This window comes from Sinocyclocheilus grahami, unplaced genomic scaffold (assembly GCF_001515645.1).
Source record: "Sinocyclocheilus grahami isolate Dianchi unplaced genomic scaffold, SAMN03320097.WGS_v1.1 scaffold338.1, whole genome shotgun sequence".
In the NCBI taxonomy this organism is placed as follows: domain Eukaryota; kingdom Metazoa; phylum Chordata; class Actinopteri; order Cypriniformes; family Cyprinidae; genus Sinocyclocheilus; species Sinocyclocheilus grahami.
Window position 1 is genome coordinate 162,358 of NW_015505517.1, and position 24,079 is coordinate 186,436.

Sequence of the window (24,079 nt, forward strand, 5' to 3'; positions counted from 1 at the left end):
TATATATATATATATATGTATAATATATTTTTATAATATTATGTACAAAATAATCATTATTCATTGACATTGTCTGTACAATTTGTCCAACTGACACACTCCTAACTAACTGGCCAGTGTTATCACTGCCAGATGAATAACAAGTAGTCATTATCTGAAAACTGTAACTGAAGACATGCATGTTTATACATGTATGGACTCGCCAGACTTTTTCCCAACACATTACATTATACAGTATTTGCTGGAGACGAGCCTTCTTCATATGCAAACACTCAAAAATGTGTGTTTTGAACAAAACAAGAGCTCTAAAAATAGTGACAGCTTACTAAACACAAATCATCATGTAAAAGCCACAAGACTGACTTCTCTACAGTGTAAAAATATGTGATCTAGTGTGTGTGTGTGCGCAGCACTGGGCTTTTGTCATGCATCCTTTGTTACTGCATGAGAGGAAAAAAACAGCACCAGCCCTCTGAAGACTTTCATGTGCTGACTGTGCTCACTGTATTTACTGGAATGGAACTGTACATAAATGCTGACCGATATAACAATGAACACAGCATTTACCAGACATCAATATAAATGAAAAACATTGTTTTAATATGTATGAAAACATAGCTGTCGTGTACAACTGTCATATGAACTTCATCAAATAGCTTTAGCCGTTAGCAGAGTAAATCCAGCCTTCTGAATTGCGACAGAAGTTAATCTATCTGGATTTACTCATCCAGTAAAGTAAGGCTGGGTAAAATTAGCGTGGATGGTATATTAATCTGTGGTATTAGTCTGTGTAGTTGGCGTGTAGGAGAGATTCGCACACACCGGCTATAGGCTAACCAGCTAACTGTTGGCCTGTTTCGTTCTCAGCTGCTATTACACACACTAAAGCTAAACATTTACAATAGAAACACACACACACACACACACACACACACACACAGACACACACACACACACAAACATGCAAATATGAGACACACACACAGTGCGGTTAATTTAAATAATGGCCCTTGAATTTAAATGCAAATGTTTTCTGTCTGCTCAATGAAAAACAGAAAAAAATAAACAAAAACATTTTTAACATTTAAAGTAATTCATTAAATAATCTTCTAAATGCCAAGACCAATTAAATGACTTTTCATGACCGAGGCCCACTTTTTTGTAGATTTAGATTAATTGCTGAGCAGAATTAAATCCCTTTAAAGTGATTTTCTAACAAAATAAAGCTAATATGTTTTAGTTCACATTTTAAATAAAGTTAATTCGTTTTTAAAAGACCGTATGTTAAGAAAAAGATACAAATTATGAAGAATCTCGCCCTGTGGTCTTTAAACCATTTTAGGCACAGCTATTTGATAATTCCCAGCTGATCGCACAGGCTCTGCCTAAAAACAAAGTGAGCTACCTACCTAGGCAGCATTTTTGAGCGTGCTGAACGTCCCAAAAATGCTGTCCAGATAGGCAAGTCACTAGGTTTTGAGACACACACACACACACACACACACACACACACACACACACACACACACACTGGTGTAAGCAGCACACCGGACCTCAGGCCCGGGCTGCTCTCGGGTCTCTGGCTCTACCTGAAGCCGTGTACCAGCTGCCGGCGTGGCTCGCTTCTCTGCACACCATCCGGTTCGACATCTTGGTGCCCGCGCCGCCTATCTTGGTCCAATAAAACCTCGTCGGTGGGGGGAAGAATGAACTAAAAACACTAGGAAAATATGCTAGCTCAAAAAGCATATGCCTGTGCTGAAGCTGCGTGCCAAGGGAAGGAGTATTCTATATAATCTTGATATAAATGTGAGACATATAAGTGACGATACGCAAAACTATAAAGAGGTTGACAGTCTGTCTGTGAAGAACAAAGATCCGACCAGTTCATCCGCTCGCTGCCAAGTTTGTCTCTGTTATCCGGATGGGCTGGTTTGGCCCATCTCGGCTTCCGTTCTGTCAAAAAATCTGGGCGGGGAGAGTTGATTGACTGACTGAAGCGAAAGACTGATTGGTCGGTTAGGATAAGGGGCGTTTCCAAATACATGCATATGTAGATTACGCTTTTATGATTGGATAGCTCAGTGTGTTTGACTGAGACTCATTGGCGGAAGGCAGATGTGGGCGTGAACTCGCAGATCGTTTGTTAGTGAAAACGTAGCGTTTGTAACATTTAATATAGGATTAAAGACACTTTTGGTGTTGAAGAAATTTAAGATTTTTTTTTTAAGTGAAACAATAGAAGAGTGATTGTGTCTTTGTTTTATGATTGTCAAATTGCTCCCTTTGTATTTGACTGTTAAAGACGTCGTTTGTTATTGTAACCGAAATAAAAAGCATTGACAACATGCTAAAACTTATTTATTTTTATTTTCACAAATGTACTCAGTGTCTTAATCTATACCATTTTATAAGGATTTTTGTAATGAGCTTGGATTATACAACCTAAAATCTATATAGTCTATACAAGAACAAACTATAACCTGTTCATCGTCTTCTTACTGCTTCCATTATTTATTTGTATTATTTATCATATTCAATGTATATATTGTATATATCAATTTCAATGAACATTCAGACTGACTGACTGCAGTTTACCACCAGAGGGCATTGTTGCATAGAAAATTAATTACCTGCCCTTTTTTAACTAGTACTATAGTCGGACAGTCTGTGTAAATAATAAACTAGAGAACAAATCTGCTGCGCTACGAATAATACGGATGCATCCAAGTAAAATCAACCAGTCAGGTCGTCAGGTATCTGTCTTTATATCAGACTTGAACAACATTTATTGTTTTTATAGACATGACATTATCTCTACAATAAGCCAGAGACACAAAACTTCCACAATTATAGTATATCGTGTCAGCATGTACTCTTTTCGCATTACAGTGTACTCAAAAATAAAATAAAAAATAAACAAACAAATAAAATCGTCTAAGCCAGCAAACCAACAGTACAAGACTTTAGGGACTTTGCTCCACACCTTAGCAAGTGTCCCTTCTGGTGTGCCGTCCCGGAAAGGCTTCAGTTTCCAAAGCAGCATGGACGCATAAGCTGCTGGGTCACAGGCCAAAAACTGGAATTTCATTTACTAACTACACACACAGTATAATTATATATGGGTTACATTTGCAATACTTACACAGCAATACATTTTACTTTCAGGTGATGAACAAAATACTTTGCAGCTGATGTCATTGGCACTTTCCACAAAACACGGCCTAAAACTAAAACAATGTAGGGCTAACTGTTAGTTTTCAACAGATGGTCAGTAAAAGCAGGTGCATAGCCTTCAGACGTCTTCATTTAAGCTGTCTCTTAGAGGCTAGCTAGTTTGGGACCAGTTTGCTAGTGTACAGTTATTAATAAACAGGCTAGTCCCATAAATTGAAAACAATATATACAAATATCCACTTTTATAATATAGTGGATATCTTATCCGCTGATGCTTTAAAAAATCTCATGGCACCATTGTTCACTGTATTCATGGAATGTGCCCATTAACTGGGCCAGTTAGATGACATCTTGCCCCGCTAAACATTTAAAACTTTCTCATTATGTGTTGTTACAGGGGACTATTGGGATCTCCACGGCTGCTGTGACCTCAGTGCAGTATTTTATTGAGAGGTTCTCTCTAACTTGCAACAAGCCAGTGTCCCACCTGCAGCTGGCCTGCTGTCCTTCTCACTGTGCTGTCCCATGGCAGGACAAGAATATAAGAATTTATGAAAACAACAACCTGGAGGTCTTTGTTTACCTATATCTATTTTCAATAAACAAATATATATAATTATTGTCAACTGACTGAAAAAGTAACCAAATTATTCACATATTTTGCTGCAATTAATTGCACCTAACATTAAAATTTGTGATCATAAAGATATTTTCACATTTAATTTCCAAATTAATGTAGAAACTATATAAAGATAGTGTCTTTTTACCATGAATTATGCATAAAGGCAAGTACCATCAAGACCAAACTAATGAATTTCTTTCATTTCTGGGGATAAAAAGAGGTAATATAGCCATTCAATATAACAGTAAATTGTGTGCCATCATTAGTAACATTTAATAGGACTACATTGTTGCACAGCATTAAACAATTTAAGTTAACATTTAAATTTAATTTGAATGTTTCCTGTAGCCTCCCTTGGAACTCACTGGTCACCATGGTGATGGGTCTGCCATGGCTTTTGGGACGGTGAGAGATCGTCTCCACCTCTGTAGTGCTTCTGAAGATTAGGTTATTGTCTGGGACATTGATCGCTGCTACACACAGATCAAAGACGATAATAACGCATGCAAAGACCTTGATTCAGAAACAGACTGAAAAAGTCTGCTCGTCTGCAGAGCATATAAATCTGTGACACCTAAGAATGATCTGCTCTGGAATATATTCTCTGTCAATCACTTTTTTGTCCCATCTCCCAAACATGACATCTGTGTTCCAGGTGGAATTGCCTCAGGTAGAGTTGTTGGCACATTGCTCAGCAGGGTGGTGCATCTGTCACTGTGTCCACTGAGCGCAAAAATGACTGCATGCTCTGGCTCCAGAGTGTTTCTATTGAATGCAGAGGTATGAAATAAGATGCACACGATTTTGATTCAGTGAATCGAAAACAAAAGCAGTTATGCTGAAACAGTAAAAAGGAAACAAATGCCTTTTTTGACCCATCTCCAGATGAAATGTCGAACAAAGTCTGCATGTAGAACATTCCGTTACCCAGACTGTGATTGACCAGCCCATAAAGATGAGATAACATTGAAATACTCATATGAAACCTGCAGTAAATTAGTGTATGAAAAAAATCTGAATAAGCCCCTTGTTGTCTTGTAAATCAGAAATAAATGGTCATATCTCGTTCAAACAGCATTTGTCTGCTTAAGCCATAATTAAACTTAAGAACATGTTTGCATTATGTAATAAAACATGTTTCAATCAAATTATAAAACAACAGCTATATTTTTAAATGGAGACCCAAAACTTGGGGCCACTGTATTTGTGATTCCTATAGAGAGAGGAGGCGCCTGGAGTTTTGAAAGCTCATCATGCAAAAGCCTCTAAGTGCCATCTGAAATTTTCATCTAAAATGAGAATTTTTATCAGGCTGCTATGTTTAGGTTCAGTAATTTTACTCAAATGGCAATGTATAGGTAATTTTATATGCAATTAAAGTGAAATAACTGAACATATATATAGGGGCCTGATAAAAATTCTCATTTTAGATGAAAATTTCAGATATGTGTGTGTGTATATATGTATATTTACTCTATATGTATGTATATACTGTATATATATACTGTGTCATATATAGATATATATATTGAGAGAGAGAGAGCTGGTAATAATATATATACAGTATATATCATATATTGTAGATACATATGCATATGACTTTTTCTTTCTTTTTTTGTATTAGATTTGGGATGTGAAGAAGGGAGATAAACTCTTTTAATCTGCTGTCCTATCAGGTCGGGTTATAGTTATTAACACTAATATTTATACAACAGAAATTGAGGTTCTTCACTCATAGCCTGTAAATGTAGAGAATATGTAGTGAAGATGCTGAAGTTTTTGTTTCACAGCGTATCCACTGCTTAGTCTGTTCTTCATGGAGCAAAACAGTCAGTTCATCACAGGGTCTGGTGACGGACAGGTGAGTAACACACACACACTTTAAAGCTCTCTTGTGTAATCTATATATCACTTTGTTTATGTTGGAATCTCTTTGTGATTCGAGCTTTGGTGCTACACTCTCCCTGTGGACCACAAATGCCGCTTGGTGACAAAACTGGACCTTTCGAAGCTTCAACAGAAGCATGAGAGAAACCTCAGAAAAACCAGCTCACCTCAAAATAGACCAGATGGTTAGAAAAAACCCACAAGCCACAATTCAGACTCCATATAACTAGTGTTTTTCATGTGCCTACCTCACTGTGGAAAACGATACATATGCTTCAAGTGAAAAGGATCTCATCGAGCTTCATCTGTGTGCTTTTCTAGAAACGACTCGTAATGATGTGAGAGGAACAGTGGAGACAGCAAAGCCTGTTCTGAAAATTTGGGCACAGAAACTGCAGTCCAGTCATACTAGCCTGCAGCAGAGGTACTGTCTTTGGTCTGTTATTGTTGTTCACCTTTATCTGGTTGGGCAGTTGTTGAATTTTTGGGGTAAGAAATGCTGTAGGGCAGGCAAAATGTATTCACAAGCACACAGTATGTATGATAACAGTCATTACTGTAGTAGTTATGTACATGTTACATTGTAAAGTTGTGGTAGAGATATACAGCATGGTACACCTGTCTTCACAGGCGTAAAAATTTATTTTTCAACAGATCTTTCTATGGTCATGGCAGAAAATGTCCTATTAGAAAGCCATTATGCTCCTCTTTATGGTTTCATGCTGTCCAAACAGCAGTTACAGCTTTATTACAAGATGGTTGTGTGAACTGAACCTGAAAACTTTCACATAACATGTCATTATATGCTGAAATTTGTCATATCATATGCTCTAAACACTGGTGGAGAAATGCCTGCAGACCCAGAAAGTAAGGGAGGCCAAGGAAGAGGCAAAGTCACAAAAATCAGAAATACTTAAAACTTTAAAATATATATATGAATTAAATGTCTTCTTTTACACACTCATGTTTAGTTAATTAACTGTGCATGAATTCTTCGCATTGTTATTCACAGATTTATAGTGATTCATAGAAAACAACATATTACCCCAATAACTCTAGTTTATTGGACAGGAGTGATGAACCTTGACCTCTGCCACTTTATGATTTGCACTGCAATAAGACACTGACTTAAATCAAGTTTTTCAAAGCTTTAGTGCAGTTCTCTTTTAGAGCAAGCTTGTGCAATCTCTTATCATAGATTCTGCCACTGTAGTTTAATATAACATGCTTTCATAGATGTTCTCTAGAGACTTTGTGGCAATGTGGGTGTGAATTCCTACAGTAGCTCTATACAATACAGATCTTTTTTCCTTTCTTTTCTTTTTTTCCCCTGTTGTACCCTGTTACATTAACAGGCCTTAGTTCTTTGTAGTGTCTTTTGAAAATAGTCTCTTCTTTGTGCCTTTTCCATAGAGGAAGTTGTGTGTGGATCGGAAGTTCTGATGAACTATATCTGCTTGACCTGGATACTTCAGAGCTTCTCATGAATCTTCCACTCAGAGGCATCATAAGTATTCAATTAACTCTGAAACATAAACATACTTTTGGTTCAAATTCAGCAATTGTTCAAGAAAATATTTGATCCATTATATTTTACCTTGGTATGTTTATTAGTAAAAAAAAAAATAGTAACATATTTCAAACAAAAATGTTTTTTTATTGCAAAAAATGTGATACAAATAAATGCAACCGTGGCCTTAGTGGTCAACAAACTTTAGAGTGTGAGTATGCTTCTGTGTGATAACCAGATAAGGATGGAGTCTTCTAGCTTGAAATATTCCAGGATTATGATACTTAGTTTAGAGAGCGGCAGAAAGTCATTGCATGTCCTTGTACACTTAATGATAACATTGGTTAAATCTTGCAACCTCAAAACAAAATTCACCTCAGAAATATGCATAAACATCATGATTTTCATTAAACAAATGGCTTCCTAAAAATACTTGAAGCATGGGAAAATACACCATCCGTATGGTGCCAGCATGGTGCCATTGTCTGTTTTTCTGAAGAAGAATGACTGTTTAGGTTTCAGATTTACTCATTCTTCCTGGTTTACCACTAATTTATTCCAAACCAAAATCAAGTTTCGAAACAAAATTTTCCCTAACATTTTTTTTTGAGGCATGAAACATAATTACTGTAGTATGTAAATATTTTAAATAATGAAGTGGCAGTTTTTTTTCCTGACAGGTGACCTAAGCATTTCAATGGCAGGGGCATGGGCCATCTCTAATGAACTTGGTGACAATGTAAGTACTGCGCTAAACTTTTCATGTCTGTGCATCTGTGCAATATGTATACAAATAAAATATTTGATATATTTACAGTATTCTACATTTTTTGACAGATTTTAAAAGATTCATATTGTTAACCTTAAGCCGCTCTAGAGTTCACGTGTTTAGCACCTTTGGTATTTTTACAGCCCTGCAATTAGCAGTTTATGGTTTCACAAAGCCAGGATTATTTAAGATGTAAAGCTTTTACAAGGTTTTGCTGTGGTTTGCATTCTTGGAGGAAAGTGGTCTGTGTGAGTCTTTCTGCCTAGATGTGTTGTTTGGTGACTTCTCTATTTGGGACTTCAGTAGCCCTTTTAGAGGTTAATAGTGCCGGGCTGGACGAGCTCTGCTTTAGGATGACAACGGGCCTCTCTGTGGATGAGCAACTTTCAGCTGTGCCCAGGTAACAACACTCATCTTTCGATCTCTATGAGGCTCCTGATCATGGCCAGGTGGTGCTTGGATTTAGAATACACAGGGTGTCATTTTGAGCCCCATCCAAGAATAATTTACTCAATGCTTGATTTTGGTTTTAGCCAGAATTATCTACAGTAGACGTATTGTCTGTTATAGAATGTTAACCTTATTCTTGATGAGTCAACTACCACAATGGAAAATGCTGTATTTTATTATTTCCAGTAATAGAAGTCTATTTATGTTGTTTTTTCCTCTATTTTCAGTTCTCCTCTGATGACTATGTCCCCTCTGAATGCTGAGCTGGCAAAACATGGCCCAAAACCTCAGAGAAAAATCAGTTGGGAGTTTACAAAACCACACACGCACACTTTTTGTTGCCAAAGAAAAAAAAACACCTTTGGATTTACTAGCATTTCAATGTCATTGACACCCCCCATGGTAATATTTATGATGCTGACTCGTTACTGTCCAAGATGTTAATCTTTGTGGCCTTGCGGAGGTCTGTACCACATTATAGCTTTTCAAAAGAAAGTTGTCATTAGGCACAGCAGAATTCCTTATATACTGTAGTTAGAAATACTTTTACAATTCATGGAAATGAAACTGTCACTCTTTATAAAACAGCCTGATGCCATCTGGTGTCTGAGGTCACAAAGATAAAGGGTTTTGATAACCACAGAATGAAGAGACCAGGCACAAACCATGTCACAAAAACTCCTATTTATTTTCTTAACACATGATCTTGGTCTTAATGTGCATGATTCATCACTGCATATCCTTCCAAAGACAAAAAATTTACCCATTTACACTATAAGCTACACTACCATTAAAAAATTGGGGTCGGTAAGATCTTTTGTGTTTATGTTTTTGAAATAAGAAGTCTCTTATGCTCACTTATACTTTGCAAGCAATTCAGCAAAGTGGCTAAATGTTGTAGGCCACACACTGACCTGCTATAGTACCTGTCTTCTTCTTCCTTTTGTCAAAATTATAGAAGAAGAAATTACAAAATACTTTTTAGACCTCTTGTATTTCCTTGTATGCTTGCAGACAATTGTTCCCCTTTTTTGAGTGTTTTAACTGCATAATGATTTTTTTGTCTTATATGTCTCATGGATGTAAAAGCAATCCATCATCATTATTTCTCTCTCTCTCTCTCTCCCTTACTCTTCTTCCATCTCCAACTGGGCATTATTTTTCTTCCTTACTAGAGTTACACATCCTCAGAGGTTTAAATTTATTCCATAGCTTTTTCTGGGACCTAAGTCAATACCATAACTAGGACAACTCATTTTCTTCTTACTGCTGGGCTCTGACATGCACTTATAGTCGGGATCCAGCAGTTTAGGGTCTGTGATTGAAGGTCTGATAACAGGCTGATCTCAGAACAGTGTGACATATTCTTGAATAATGGGTTACTGTATGTCAGGATGTGGTCAGAAACTGCTATCTCTCATCAATACACTGTTTCAGTACTTTTTGCCAATGTAAACTGAAATAATTTGGGATACCACAGTAATAAGTATGATCTATGAAAGAATATGTTATTTCTTATTGATTGATCTCATGACAGGAACTTTATGTTGTCCAAAGTGCATAGACATTTTTCCCCATTTGTATTTGTAGTACCAGCACTAATTTGTTTTAGTATTATTAAAGTAATTACAATAATGATTGTGCTCAATATATGGTGGAATTTAGTCAGCTCTCAAAAAGGGTTCTTGGCCCAGTCTTGCTTCAAGTTTATTTTTAAATCGTTGAAGTTGTTTGGAAGTGTTTCCCAAGAAAACAGCAAAACCAGCAAAAGACGGGAACTGAGTTCAAACCTCAAAAATAAATGGCATAATAATGAATTTTACTGATTTTACAGATGTGATGTGTCCAGTCCTGCTCTTGGAGGGCCACTATCTTGCAGAGTTTAGCTCCAGTCCTAATTAAACATACCAGAACAGCTAATCAGCATTTTCAGGATTACTAGAAACCATCAGGCAAGCGTGTTGGGACAGATTGGAAACTGGCCCTCCAGGAGCAGGATTGGAAACCTCTGCTTTAGGAAGTAGTTGCATTTATTAGCCACTTTTCAGAATATACATTTAGTCTGTGCTTGGCACGGGAACCATTTTTGGAAACGTGTGCATTAGTTTTAATGGAGCTGAAAAAAATTAGCTCACTAAAGTGAAGAAAACTCGGAAAAATGACAGTTCTTCAGGTTGAATCTTTTTACTGTAATATGACATTCGAATGACATTTGAATAAGTTTTTATTTGTATACATTTCATGTCAATAACTCTTAAAAAGGTATAATGTTCAGTCAGCAGCTTAGTATCAACAAATAAGCCTCAATCAGATTGTGTGGCTCCTGAAAGGGTATATTTTACAATAATGACAAGCTGATTGTACAGTATCAAGCTTCACCAAATAAATAAATATATGGGCATTAAATATGGTTTAAGTTGAAATTATTTTATTACATGAGCAGAAAAAGACTCTAGAGTGGTATAAGAGTCATGAAAATGGTGGAGGAAATATAATAGTATGCCTCTAACACTATAATTTGAAATAAGATTGATATATTATCAGCAAAATGGTTTACGTGTGTAGTAATGTCACTGATATTATTATATCAAGCTTATTTCAAATTATAGTGTTAGTGGTAAATAATTATGATAGATGAGTAATGTTCAGACAGCACACAGGCAAAGCTTAATTATGTGACTGACCTGTTCTCTTTTTGTCTTCTAGGTGTGAGCTGTCAGAAGAGTGTAAAGGATCAGCCTTTGGTTTTTCACACACAAGTGAAGTCATCAGGATACAATACAGCTCCTCAGTAAGTCAGTAGACCACACAGCAGTCTAACAAACTTTATGTATTCAGGTTTACTTTTATATGGTTCACATGGTTTCATGCTTTGAAAATTGAAGAAATTGGTAAGTTAAATCAAATGTGCAACAGTGGTTGTGAGCATTTAATCATTCTGTTGAGTGCAACATTCTGAAAATGTGAGAAATGAATCCCTTCAGTGTGCGTATTGAGACTGTTAGACATGTATACTGTAGATTTTTAGTTAATGTCAAATTAACTAATAGGCAAAGAAGCTTATTCTATAGAAACAATTACTCAGGCTGTGTGCTGGTAGCCTTTTTAAACATGAATTAAAGTAAATGATACTAATTGTGCTCACACCTAATATCTTCCATGCTGTAACTTTAGAGTTTAATCTGAGGTCACTAGCATAATATTCATTTAAACACTGTTTAATTCTGTTTCCATGGAGTGTACAGGCCTGCTTAGACTCACATTACTGAAAGGCTTTATTGCCATTTTTGCCATATTTTTTATTTTAATATTATGTACTGAATGTACAAGATGACCTTCATGATGTCTGCCTTAGTAGAATCGCAATCATCTTTATATCATTGCTCTTTTGTTGATTTTGATTGCTTCCATTGTCCTCATTTGTAAGTCACTTTGGATAAAAGCGTCTGCTAAATGATTAAATGTAAATGTAAATCTTTAAAGCACATCACAAATGTTGTTGCTGCATCTGCTTGTGACCAAGTCAAGTATCCTGTCTATGAAAAACTAGGATATGTTCTATTGGATTTTTCAGGAATTAGACTATAAACTATAACAGGGGTGCCCAAACTCAGTCCTGGAGGGCCGATGTCCTGCAGAGTTTAGATCCAACCCCAATTAGACACACTTGAACCAGCTAATCAAGCTCTTACTAGGCATACTACAAACTTCCCGGCAGGTGTGTTGAGGCAAGTTGGAGCTAAACTCTGCAGGCATTGCCATTGCCATCTCTTTTATAGTAGGACCATGTTTAGACTAAAGACCGATGTTAAAAAGAAAAACTCTGCCACAACAACTATCACAAATATGTAAGTATTCTGTCAGTTTCAGTACAGTCTCAAGAATGCAGTAGTACTGAATAAGACCATTGTAGCTTGTGCTGAAAATTATGCACTGTTTTTCAACAGAAAGCGCCTCTTAACTGAGTATCCTTCACATTTTGAAGCACCATGTATGCCTTATGCTCATTTGACAGTTTCCACAACTCCAACCCCTGTCAGCTCTCTACAGTACTCAGGTGAGGAACAGTACTAGAGTGAAATTTCTTTGTACTGCACAACCAGAAAATGCTCAACCAGAAATCATGTCACACTGTATGACTTCTTTTTAATAATTCTTAAAATATATATTACAACAATAACAAATAGTAAAACATAAAAAGTGTAAAATGCATTAAATAAAAATATTTTTTAAAATAAAAAAACTATTTTTTTTGTTGTTATAAATGGTCAAATTTCTACACAAAGTTTGCCGTTGCAGCACTCCAGTATCCTGCTGTAATTTCATTGGCTTAACTTTGCATAGAAAACAGTTTCTTTTCCAGCTTTATGCACAATCAACAGTACTTAATAGCCGTGGCTAACGATCATGTGCCTGTTGATTTGCCCATTTTTGGTTCTCCTGTGGTCTCACATAAAGACTCCATACTGTAGCACCAGCAGCAAACCCGAGTAGACTCCTGGAGTTAAACACAATAAAGTCATATACAGCTGTTTTTAAGAGTGCTGTAGTTGTTATTTTAGACTTGCGCCTGAGGGGCGTAGTTTTTGAACAAATTATTCCTTCGTTTTTGATTGTTAACTTTCTATTTTTGTGTCTAGGAGATGGAAAGCAGATTGCGTGTGGTCTTGGAGACGGTTCTGTTTTGTTGTACGACTCTTCACTCACCAGCAACCCAGCTGTCTACACAGGTAGTGGGATAGCTTCAAATCTGTAGTGTTTATTTTATGTCAAATTCCTTTGCATGTCTCTTATTTTCATTTCTTCAATGAGTGGCACCAAGGAATTGATTCAGTATTCGATTTTTGCATGCCATTCTGACAGCATTTGATCCTGACAGCTGAAACTGACAGTTGAGGAATTCTGACTTTTGGAGGCCCTTCCTGTCCCTGAAATAGATGCTCTTTTCATTGGACTAATGGCCTGATATACTCACAGTGATGTTCTTTTTCATTCTTAGGGGTAAAAAGATGTTTGAAATGCCTTTGCAGCAATGTCTTGTTAGCGAAAATCACAATGCCACCCACACTGCTGAGAGCGGCATTAAGATGAAACAAAATAAACAGCGGTTAAGAAAGTATCTGACCACCTACCTATCACGTAATCGCCACAGGCCAATGATAGTCTTATACTTGTATTAATCTTATTTAATATTTTATAATCATATATAGCTGCCTATACCTGTATTTATGGTATGGGAGTCCCTTGCAAGGTGATCATAATTTTTGGGGTCCTTGGCATCAAAATTGTGGCTCTGTTGTTTTCTTTTTGCAGGGCACAGTAAGGCTGTGAACACTGTATTCTGGAGTCACAGTAAGCGGTGGATTTTGAGTACCTCTGAGGACCCCACCCTTTGCATCTGGACCGCAAATGCTTCTGAACCTGTTCTGACCATGGTAACGTATCAACAATTAAACCAAATACAGTCCTTGCACTGACATGAGCAATTTAAAAAGTGCTATTAGTTCTGAGCTTATGCAGTACCTACAATTATCGTGATGCAATAAGCGAAGTATGTGAAGAAACGTTTTAAGATTCAAAAAATGTATTTGCATTTGAATGCGTACGCCTGTGGGAAGTGTTTTTCTTGGCATTTCTCCTCTGCTGGAACGTCAATGGCATCTGTGCAGGCCCCTGGTCAGCACATCAGTGCTCTAAACACTTGCAGACCTCTCTAAACCCTAATTTCCCTCTTTCCCAGAACCCCCAACACAACTGAAGTTCATTCAAATCAGTTTTCTTCAGTCACATTCTGGCTCAGAGTCTCTCTCTGGTGTCTTCCCACCCAGCCTCCTAGACCTGTGCATCTGTGTGTGTATCTGGAGCCAAATATGACCCAATGTATCTGTGTTTGTGTCATTTATATTAAAGGGAAAATCCTGAGTCTGCAATAATAAACAGAGGTACTTAATGTTGAAAGTGGAGCATAAAAACATTTTAGACATTTTGGCTAGAAATATACTCAAGTAAGCATGCAAACACAGACAAATGTTTGGCTGGTAGCATAAACAGTAAAAATAATAAATAATAGTTACTAATAAGAATAATAATTCAAAAGTAGCATAATAAAAGCAGACAGTTTATTCTAATGTGGTAAAGATGGTAATGGAACACATACTGTAATTGCACACATGTTGGGAGGCAAAAATGCATTAAAAATCATGACGCTAGAGGCTACATACATTCACATACTTGTATACAAGAAGTACATTAAATATCCAATAGCAATCATATTCCACTCACCAAACTGTCTCTCATTGACTTTCATTAGTCTCATATTATCCAGACAGAAAAACAACATTCCTCTATCCTCATTTATCTCTTCACACTCCATCTTTGGTAAAAAGAGAGAATGACTGAGATTGTGATATTTTAAGCTGATATGGTGCTGAATTTTATATGCTGTGACATGAATGCACTTAGCACTTTATTTAAAGGCTATTAATAAACTGCAATGTTGATGTGTTATACTGACTGTCTGTTAATGCACTGTTTGTTTAACTTCATGGTTCTCCAGTGAGATGACCAGTTTGCAAAGCCCATCATAAGTGCACAGTTTTATTATCTGGACAATTTTTACTGCTGGTGTCAGGATCAAATCTAATGCTGTACCTTTACCATCTGGACACCACGAGACATGATGTCAAGAGGTACAAGCAGTTAATAGACAATGAGCAAGTAACAAGAAACGCAGGGTGTTGGTGAACTTCTGCCAAAAGAAAGGTTCAGTTTCAAGGGCTTGTAAAATCTGGGAGTATGCCAGGCTATCAGATTTTAGGGTGCCTCATCTCAAAAATCCTAATTTAAGCTCTGCTCAGACCTGTTTAATTTAACAACCACATACTTCATATTCTAAGGCAGGAAGCTGTGTAGAATTTCTGTATAGATTTTTGTCATGGTGAAATATGTCTGTGCTAGAGGGGTAAGCACTCGTCAATGGAGAATCTGTGCGTTATTTTTGAAGAATCAGAGAAGAATCCCACATACAAGTGTTGGGGAATTCCTGGAAGAGATACATAGGAGACATCAGCCAGATATCGCACGTAATATTCTGTTTATGATGGAACATCATCTATAGAATAATTGTGTTGAGAACTTTTTGTTCATGTCCACACAGCTTCAACTGCAATGCTTTGTTATAATCCATAGAAACAACACTGAGATAAGTTTAATCTTTATTTATGGAATGTGTTGAATTTTATTTTCTTCTTCATTTAATCACAGGTATAAGCAAAGAAGTAAGTCTAAATTGGCCAGTAAGTTCAGCATGAAATCAGGAATGGACATCACTTCGGCCATCAATGACTTCTACTCCTGTATCCTAAAATACCTGACTTAGCCTTTTGGCTTTGCACAATTCAACAATAGCTGAAGGTATCAGTGCATGAGCAGAACAATATTCCTGTTAACTATAAATAACACACAGTTCCTTTGAGTATTAATAACACACAGGTTCATTCAGTATATTTTGCATTTTCAATATTTTGCATACCTTTAACAGAAATTAACACACACACTTTCATATTTGTTAGCAAACTGAATTTAAAGCATTTAAGCTTTTAGATCAAAAGGTTTTTAGGCTCTTGGTAAATTCAGTCAAGTATGCAAACATTTTGAGTGGTAGTCTAATTGATTCATATTTGTTTAATATCCTATGTCTTCATCTTTAATCCTTAATTGTTTTACATGTAATTTATTAAGCAAAAATGTTGTGAACCCAGCAGTTTTTTAATAACTTCTTTAGTTCATCTTATCCTTATGTGAGGTAATGTGGCAGACCTGATTTGGCAACACATACAGTGGAACACATTGGCTTAATAATAAATAAGACTTTCCTGTGTAACTTTGTTATAGTTTTTTATGCATGTAATTTGGATTATGAAATATAACTTTTACAGAGCATAATGTAGAGGGTAATCTCATTGTCTCATTGTCCAATACTGTTATATAACAGTATTGTATTTTATTCTAAATGACAGGATGCAAAGTTTATCTCTTTAACCACAGTGTGTCAGATATCGTCTTGGGTGCTGGCGCTGACCACACCATCCAGGTGTTTGATATGAACCAGGGCTGTATGGCCACTCAGATCCCTGATGCCCACTGTCGAGCTGTCCACCACCTCACCCAGAACAAGGTAAGAGAATGAGAGCACATGATGTTGGCCAGGATTTTTCTTGCTCTTTTGAATTAAAAAGACTGATGCACTATGTAGACCAGTGGTTCCCTTTCGAACGGTCTCTCCCTTTGCGTTAGACGCTAAGGGGAAACCTGTTGTTTTACTCTGTACTAAAGCCTGATTTGTTCATGTTTGTGCAGCTGCACAAACCAATGGCGCTTTAGCCAGCCAGACAGGGCGGAGCCGACCCTTATATAAGCCGGCTCAGAGCGCCATTCATCAGATCATTCTCCTTCAGCGACGAGGATCATCTCTTCGCTGACTCTGGAAGAAGCCGAGAAGAAGAAGCTCCAACTCTGCACGCCGCAATTGAAGATGCCCAATCAGTGAGGATTCCCTGCGGCCATCCGGCAAGTGAGGAGCAAGCCAGAGAGCGAATTTCCTAAAGAGCAAATTTGTCGCGTGTTGTTGCAAATGTCACGCCGCGAGTGTGGCTCATGCAAGAATCCCTTGCATGAGAAGGATGGGCACAGTGAGTGCGTCGCTTGTCTTGGCAGTGGCTGCGCTCACTGAAGGCTCATGCTTCCATTGCGAGAAAATTTGTATTTCCCGTCTCCGCTCGCGGTTTGCCTTTTTTCACGAAGGAGGTCCCCCTCGCTCAGCTCTCCCGTTTTCTCCTAAGAGAAAGAAACAGCGGAGCAGTGGGTCCTTCTCAGCGGGTTCGAGAGGTGTCATGTCGGCTCAGCGCCCGCGTGCTCCGTCCTCTCGTCTTGCCGGTGTGTTTCACACAAGAAGACCAGTGCCCCTCTTCGGGTGCGAGGGGCTTGGTCTCCTTCGGCGCATCTGAAGGCTACATACATTCACATACTTGTATACAAGAAGTGCATTAAATATCCAATAGCAATCATATTCCACTCACCAAACTGTCTCTCATTGACTTTCATTAGTCTCATATTATCCAGACAGAAAAACAACATTCCTCTATCCTCATTTATCTATATTATCCGAAGTCCTTCCCCCTTCTCAAACTCTGAGGCCGAAACCAGACGCCAAACTCATCCACGTCCTGTCGAAGGTGGTAGAGGATCTGGGCCTCGAGTGGTCGGCTCCGGAAGAGCCCACCCACAGGCCTGTTAGACGAGTGGTACCTGCCGGGAAGCCGTCAACAGTCCTCTCGCCAACGCCCCGCCCCGTTCTTGCCTGCAGTTCATAACGAGCTCACCAAGATGTGGCACGCCCCCTACTTGGCCCAAGTAAATCACTCTACAGCAGCGGCTCTCACCACCGTTGACGGCGCTGACGACAAGGGATACAGCAAGCTCCCCCCTCTAGAGGAAGCAGTTGCTGCTCATCGGCAAGACCATGGCCAGTTTGGTGGTGCTGAAGCGCCACCTCTGGTTAAACGTCACTGAGATCAGTGATGCTGAGAAGATGGCTTTCCTCGACTCACCGGTCTCGCCGAAGGGCCTGTTCGGCCCCGCTGTGGACAGGTTTACAGAAAGGTTTTCGGAGGCCCAGAAGACGTCGCAGGTGCTGCATCACTTCCTCCCCAAGTGCCCTTGCCCCTGGCTGCGGGCTGCCAGAAAAATCCCGTCACTCAGCCTGCAAAGCCAGCGCAGCCTCAACGGAAATCTGAGCCTGGGCTGCAGCAGCACCCCCGGACGGCGAAACGCTTCCCCTTTCTGAAGCGCCAAGGTCCCCACCCACAAGTTGTGCTGGACCCCGAGCCGCCTAAGCCGTCCTGATCCGCTAAAGAGGAAAAGGAGAGGCTCTGTTCTCGCCTCGGCTGGAACGCCCCGTAAAACAGCTCGCTTTCATCCTCCATCCCTCTGAGCACCTCTGAGCAATGGAGTTTCGTTTCCAGCAGGTCACGTCCTGCAGGTGCATCGCGTACCTGAATGTTTTACCACTGTGATAGCGGACCCACATACAATAAAGAGCAAATTTCCTGTTCACACTCTCTCACACACTCACGCGAATGCAAGTTTCCCGCCTTCTCTCGGCGAGCTCTCATTAGCAAAAATAAACCCTCTCGCCTCCTGTTTCACAGCTTGAGCAACCATTCCGGGAGTGTCGAGTTGGGTTTTAAAAACAATTCACTCGCTTCAGTTCGCTCGCAGGCCACCTCGCTTCAGAAGCGTTATTCAAACTTCTGTTCTGGACAACGAAGTGCTCGTTCTCCAACAAGAAGTGTAGACATTGCTTGCAAAATGTGGAACTGTGGAAATAGTGCCCCCAGCGAACAGCGAGTCAGGCTTTTTCCGCTGCCACTTCCTCGTTCCAAAGAGAGATGGCAGGCTCAGACCCATTCTGGATCTCAGACGTCTGAACCACTCGCTTATGCGCCGGTCGTTCAAGATGTTAACTATCAAACAGATCCTCACGCACATTTGCCCCGAGGACTGGTTTTATGACAGTGGATATGAAAGATGCATACTTTAACATCCACATAGCCCCCCTATCACAGACTGTTCTTGAGATTCGCATTCGAGGGAGTGGCCTATCAATATACAGTCCTTTCGTTTGGACTGTCTCTGGCCGCGCGCACTTTCACGAAGTGCATAGATGCGGCTCTTTCCCCTCTGAGACAGATGATGTTACAACCCTTTGTTTTCTCGTTTCTGTCTCTCTTTTGTTTTTAAAGTGTCTGTATCCAGGTGTGATGCTGATTGGCCCATCTGGATTGGTGCATTCAAAAAAAGGCACACCTTAAAAGCCCTGATGTCACTTCCTTTCTCGAGAGCAAAGAGAGTTGTTGGGTTTTGGCTGTGTGTTCTCTTAGTTGAAAAGGATTGTTTAGAGTGAGGATTGTTTGATCTTTAAAAGAGATTAATTTTGTAAGTAGGAACTGTTTGGTTTTGACCACATTGCTTGTTATGACATGGATTTGGATTCTTCTATTTAACTCTGTTTGCCTGATCTTGTAAATAGTTGTACATCATTGTAAATTTAGAGGGTTGGGAGAAAGTAAGGAGTTTGACGCCATTTTTGTTTATTGTAACCTTTTTGATCTCTGTTTTTGGTTAGGGAGTCAGGTTAGTATATTGTATTTTTATTTTGTTTAGGGTTTAGGAAAGAGGTCTTAAAATAAGGAAGTTTTGTTTATTATTTTGGCCTGGTCAACTCCTGAAGGAAATTCCCTATTCATAGATTTATTTTGACGATTGTACCTTTTCTTTGTTTGGTTTCATTAAAAACCCTCAAGAGATTCCCCGCTTCCTCTCTCTCTTTTCATGTTGCGACCTTTACCCCTAGACGGGGCGTAACAGATGAGAATCCATATTTTGAATTACTTCGACGATTGGCAGGTTCTAGTTCTAGCACAAGAGTCAGCTGTTGCCCAGACAGCGAGCTGTCTTTTTGGGAACAATTTTAGACTCCGCCCAAATGCGGGCATGGATTACGCCGGAACGATCCCTAACTATTCAGCGATTGGCGGTGTCTTTCAAACCGGGGACGACACGCCCCCCGAAGGTTTTTCAGAGGTTGCTCTGCCTTATGGCGGTCGCCGCCTCTGTAATTCCTCTGGGCCTGCTTCACATGCGGCCCCTTCAGTTTTGGCTCAAAGTCCATGTTCCACCCCACGCCTGGCGCCTGGGGCGGCTTCCTGTCAGGGTAGACCACCGCTGTATCAAGGCTGTGGCTCCCTGGACGACCTCTCGCCTGTTCTAAACAGGAACAAGATTAGACCCAGCTCCTGGTCAGCCCCGGAGCAACTCCTGCATATCAACTGCCTAGAGATGTTGGCGGTTTTCATGGCCCTGAAAACCTTCCTTCCAGCCTTAAAAGGGCACCACGTCCTGGTCCGGTCGGACAGCACGACGTTGATGGCTTACATCAATCACCAAGGCAGTCTCAGGTCACACACTCTTTACAGGATGACTCGTCGCCTCCTTTTTTGGAAACAGAAAGAACTCCTCTCGTTAAGGGCGGTTTATGTGCCGGGCAGATTGAACCTTGGCACAGACATGCTGTCCAGAGGCAAGGTAGCCCCGGGCAAATGGGCGCTACACCCTCAAATTGTTCAAGAGATCTGGTCAGTCTTCGGAAGGGCAGAGGTTGGAGACATGGTTATGTTCCTAAAGTGCTCTCAACTCCGTTCAGAGCTCAGGTGATCTCCCTATTAGCGCTCCCCATTACAGATGGTGAGCAGGGTCTGAACACGCTCTGTCCAGTAAGAGCTCTGAGAGTATACCTAGAGCGCTCTAGCCTGACAGTCAAAGCAGCTTTTTGTTTGCTTTGGAGGCTGCCATAAAGGACTGCCGGCCACAAAACTGCGACTTTCACGCTGGATCGTTGATGCGATAGCCTTGGCTTACGCCTCAGAAGGCTTGCAGTGCCCTATAGGTGGTCCAGCGGAATTTCTATTGGTGAGATCTGTGAAGCCGCCGACTGGTCGTCTCCTTCCACATTTGCCAGATTCTATAACTTAGACGTCCCTGCTTTACAGGCGCGAGTTCTTTCAGTTTAATGTACCACTATTCCCCATTGGGCGAAGCTGGTTATATTAGTGCTTCTCAGCTACTAGCTTGAGGCACAATGTGCTCATGTTCTCAGGGGTCCTTATTAGTGCTCCGAAATTGGCTCGCAGAGCAGGATGTCCTGTATCTGTTCATAGTGCGGCGTGATTGGATGCGTTCCCCTTAGCGTCTCACGCAACGGAAGAGACCGTTCAAAAGGGAACGGTCCGGTTACTGACGTAACCTCGGTTCCCTGAGATAAGTTGCCGCGCTTTAAGCTGCACGCGAATCGATGACTGTCGCTTCAGTCGAATGATCTGATGAATTGCACTCTGAGCCAACTTATATAAGGGTCGGCTCCGCCCTTTCTGGCGGGCTAAAGCGTCATTGGTTTGTGCAGCTACACAAATGTGAACAAATCATGCTTCAGTACCGAGTAAAACAGGAGTTTTCCCCTTAGCATCTCATGCACCATTACTCCTGATGGATCAGTGTGACACTGAAGACTGGAGTCTGTAATGGCTGTTAAAATTCAGGATTGCAGTTACAGGAATAAATCACATTTTAAAGCATATTCAAATAGAAAATATACATTATTTTAAATTGTAATAATATTTCACAATATTTTACTGTAATTGTGATCAAATAAATGCAGCCTTGATGAGCATAAGAGACTTCTTTCAAAAACATTAAAACATTTTACTATCTCCAAACTTTTGAACAGCAGCACAAAAAATTTGTTTATTTTATTAATGGCAAGTATTCACAACAAACCTTTTACTCCAGCCCCTAAAATTTTTGTTGTCACTGTCTTCGCCATTTTAAAAACAATGCAGTAACGTTCATGCTGCAGAGAGGCCAGTGCTGTTTCCACTCAGAATTTTCTGACCTCAGTGGTCATTTACAAGGTGCACACAACTCAATACTGGTGGTGACCCTTGAGCTACATCACTAAAATTGGAATTATAAACCACTTAAGTTGTTTGTGGGTACTGGGTAGTGTATGTATTTTTATTGTGAGGCTGAACTATGCTCTGGGTTTGTTGTAAACCCAATGTAAGATGCTTTGCTTCTGACTCACTTTGCATTTGCATTAACCTCATATCCATGATGAAGTCACTTTCAGAAACAATACCAAGGAAATACTGACTGAGCCTACATCTTAAAGATAATTATAGTTAATGAAGCTGATTGTATGAGTTTTGTTTGCTGGGAAATCATACTGAGGGAAAAAGAGGCCCATAGAGTACTAATACTACTGTCCATTCCCAGATATTAGTTTATTCAGGCTGCTTTGAACAAAACTTCAGTGTAGTCAGGAAGAAGTAGACAGTTCTGAATATCCAAGTTTAACCTCAGCTTTAGTGTGTGGCAACCTTGAAGGAAGTGAAGGCAAAAGAACCGATTCAGCTTGTGTTGGAGTTGCTTAACAAATCCACTGTCCAAACCAAATTTTCTCTGCAGTTTGGCACTCCCATCCTCCCATTATATAAGGCCTCTCTGAACGTTATGCAAGATATGATGTCTTCTTCTTTTAAGGATAAAAGTTCACCGTTTTAGTTGGGACAATCCAAACCACAGTTGTGTGAGGTTTTCCAAGGTGGGCCTAAGTTGTAGGTCTCGCGTGTCTCATTTATCTTGCTCAGTATCTTGCTCTAAATCCCTCAGGTTTGCAGATTAGGATGGATACATGAAATAAATTGAGGGAGGATCTGACTTAAGCCAAGCATGTTGGGTAAACACATTCCATCTGTAGAGGGAGATGTCTTATGAATGTCTGAATACTGTCGCTTTGCATTTGTCAAATTTTGTTGGATCAACATGGATTTCACCATTGCGCTCCATCCACCTGAAAATGTGTTTAAATCTTTTATGCTGGTCCAGATTGCATTTATTTGATCAAAATACAGTAAAAAACGGCCAAACAGCCATTATTATCATATTATCAATTTCACATCACCCTTCACAAATTGCTTTAATTGTACTAATGTGCTGATTTTGTGTTCGCAAAACAGAAAACCATTGGAAAAATGGTGCTGCTTAATATTTTTGTGGAAACCATGCTACATCTTTCAGCATCCTTTGTAACAATGTAAGTCTTTACTCAAAGTCTTTACTTGTATGACGTGAGAGCAGTGTATCACGTGTTTTGAGTATTCGTTGCCCCAGATTCTCCCCAGTTTGAGAGGGTCAACTGAGATTAGTTGGGTACACAAGTGGACAGTGGACTGGATTAACTGATCTAAAGAAGTATAATGGCTTTAGCTAGCAGGCACTCTCCCACGTTCCCCGAGCGGCCACTTTCCATACCAGCATACCAGCCTCCAGTCACGCTACACATTGTCTGCTGTACTTGTGAGTCTGATCTCTTCACAACACAACCTGGCTCTTACGTACATGTGAGATCCTCCAACAAGAAGCCCACGCATTGGAGACGCCTAGAGGGATCAAGAAAGCTGATCGCTGGCAATTCTTGCCAGCTGTGAATGAGCTTACAACAAACCTTTTCTCTTCTCAGCTACTCTACATTCTCCACCGTGGGCAACATGTTCCACATTCTAAAGCCACATTCATAGAGAATATTGCTGATGAATGTCTAATTGTGTGTGAGTAGCCATGCAGGATACCTTAAACCATCTGTATTTGTGTTAGGGTGAGAGAAATGGTTTCTTCGGTCTTCCACAATGTATGACAAACATTTCCATTCTGCTGACTTTTTTGGCTTTTTGGTCTAACTTCACTTCTGGAAAGTCTGCACACTTTCAGCATGCACGTGCAGATTGTTTGCAATCTCCCACCAGATTTGAGTCTCTTCTATGACCCGGTCAACATGATAATTAAATACTAATTTATTTAGGATAGTAGTTTTATATGAATGAGATGCTTTCTAAATGTCATATGATAATTTTTCTTGCAATTCATGTACACTACCATTTAAAAGTTTGGGATCCATATGATTTTTAATATGATTATTACGCTCCACAAAAAATATTAAGCAGTACAACAGTTTTTTTTAACATTGAAAATAATAATGAGCACCATTATT

The 24,079-nt window shown here is 39.5% G+C and overlaps 1 protein-coding gene and 1 pseudogene across 1 annotated transcript in view; one reads left to right on the forward strand and one right to left on the reverse strand.

Annotated features, from left to right (window-relative positions):
- LOC107602939 (protein MEMO1-like) overlaps positions 1-1,956 on the reverse strand; it is an 8,154-nt gene extending 6,198 nt beyond the window's left edge. Inside the window, exon 1 of the mRNA XM_016295564.1 lies at positions 1,590-1,956. Coding sequence (XP_016151050.1) covers positions 1,590-1,749 — 160 coding nt within the window. The 5' untranslated portion in view covers positions 1,750-1,956. The remainder of the gene's footprint in view (positions 1-1,589) is intronic.
- Positions 1,957-2,720: 764 nt separating this feature from the next.
- Positions 2,721-24,079, forward strand: part of LOC107602914 (WD repeat-containing protein 27-like) — a 38,544-nt pseudogene continuing 17,185 nt past the window's right edge.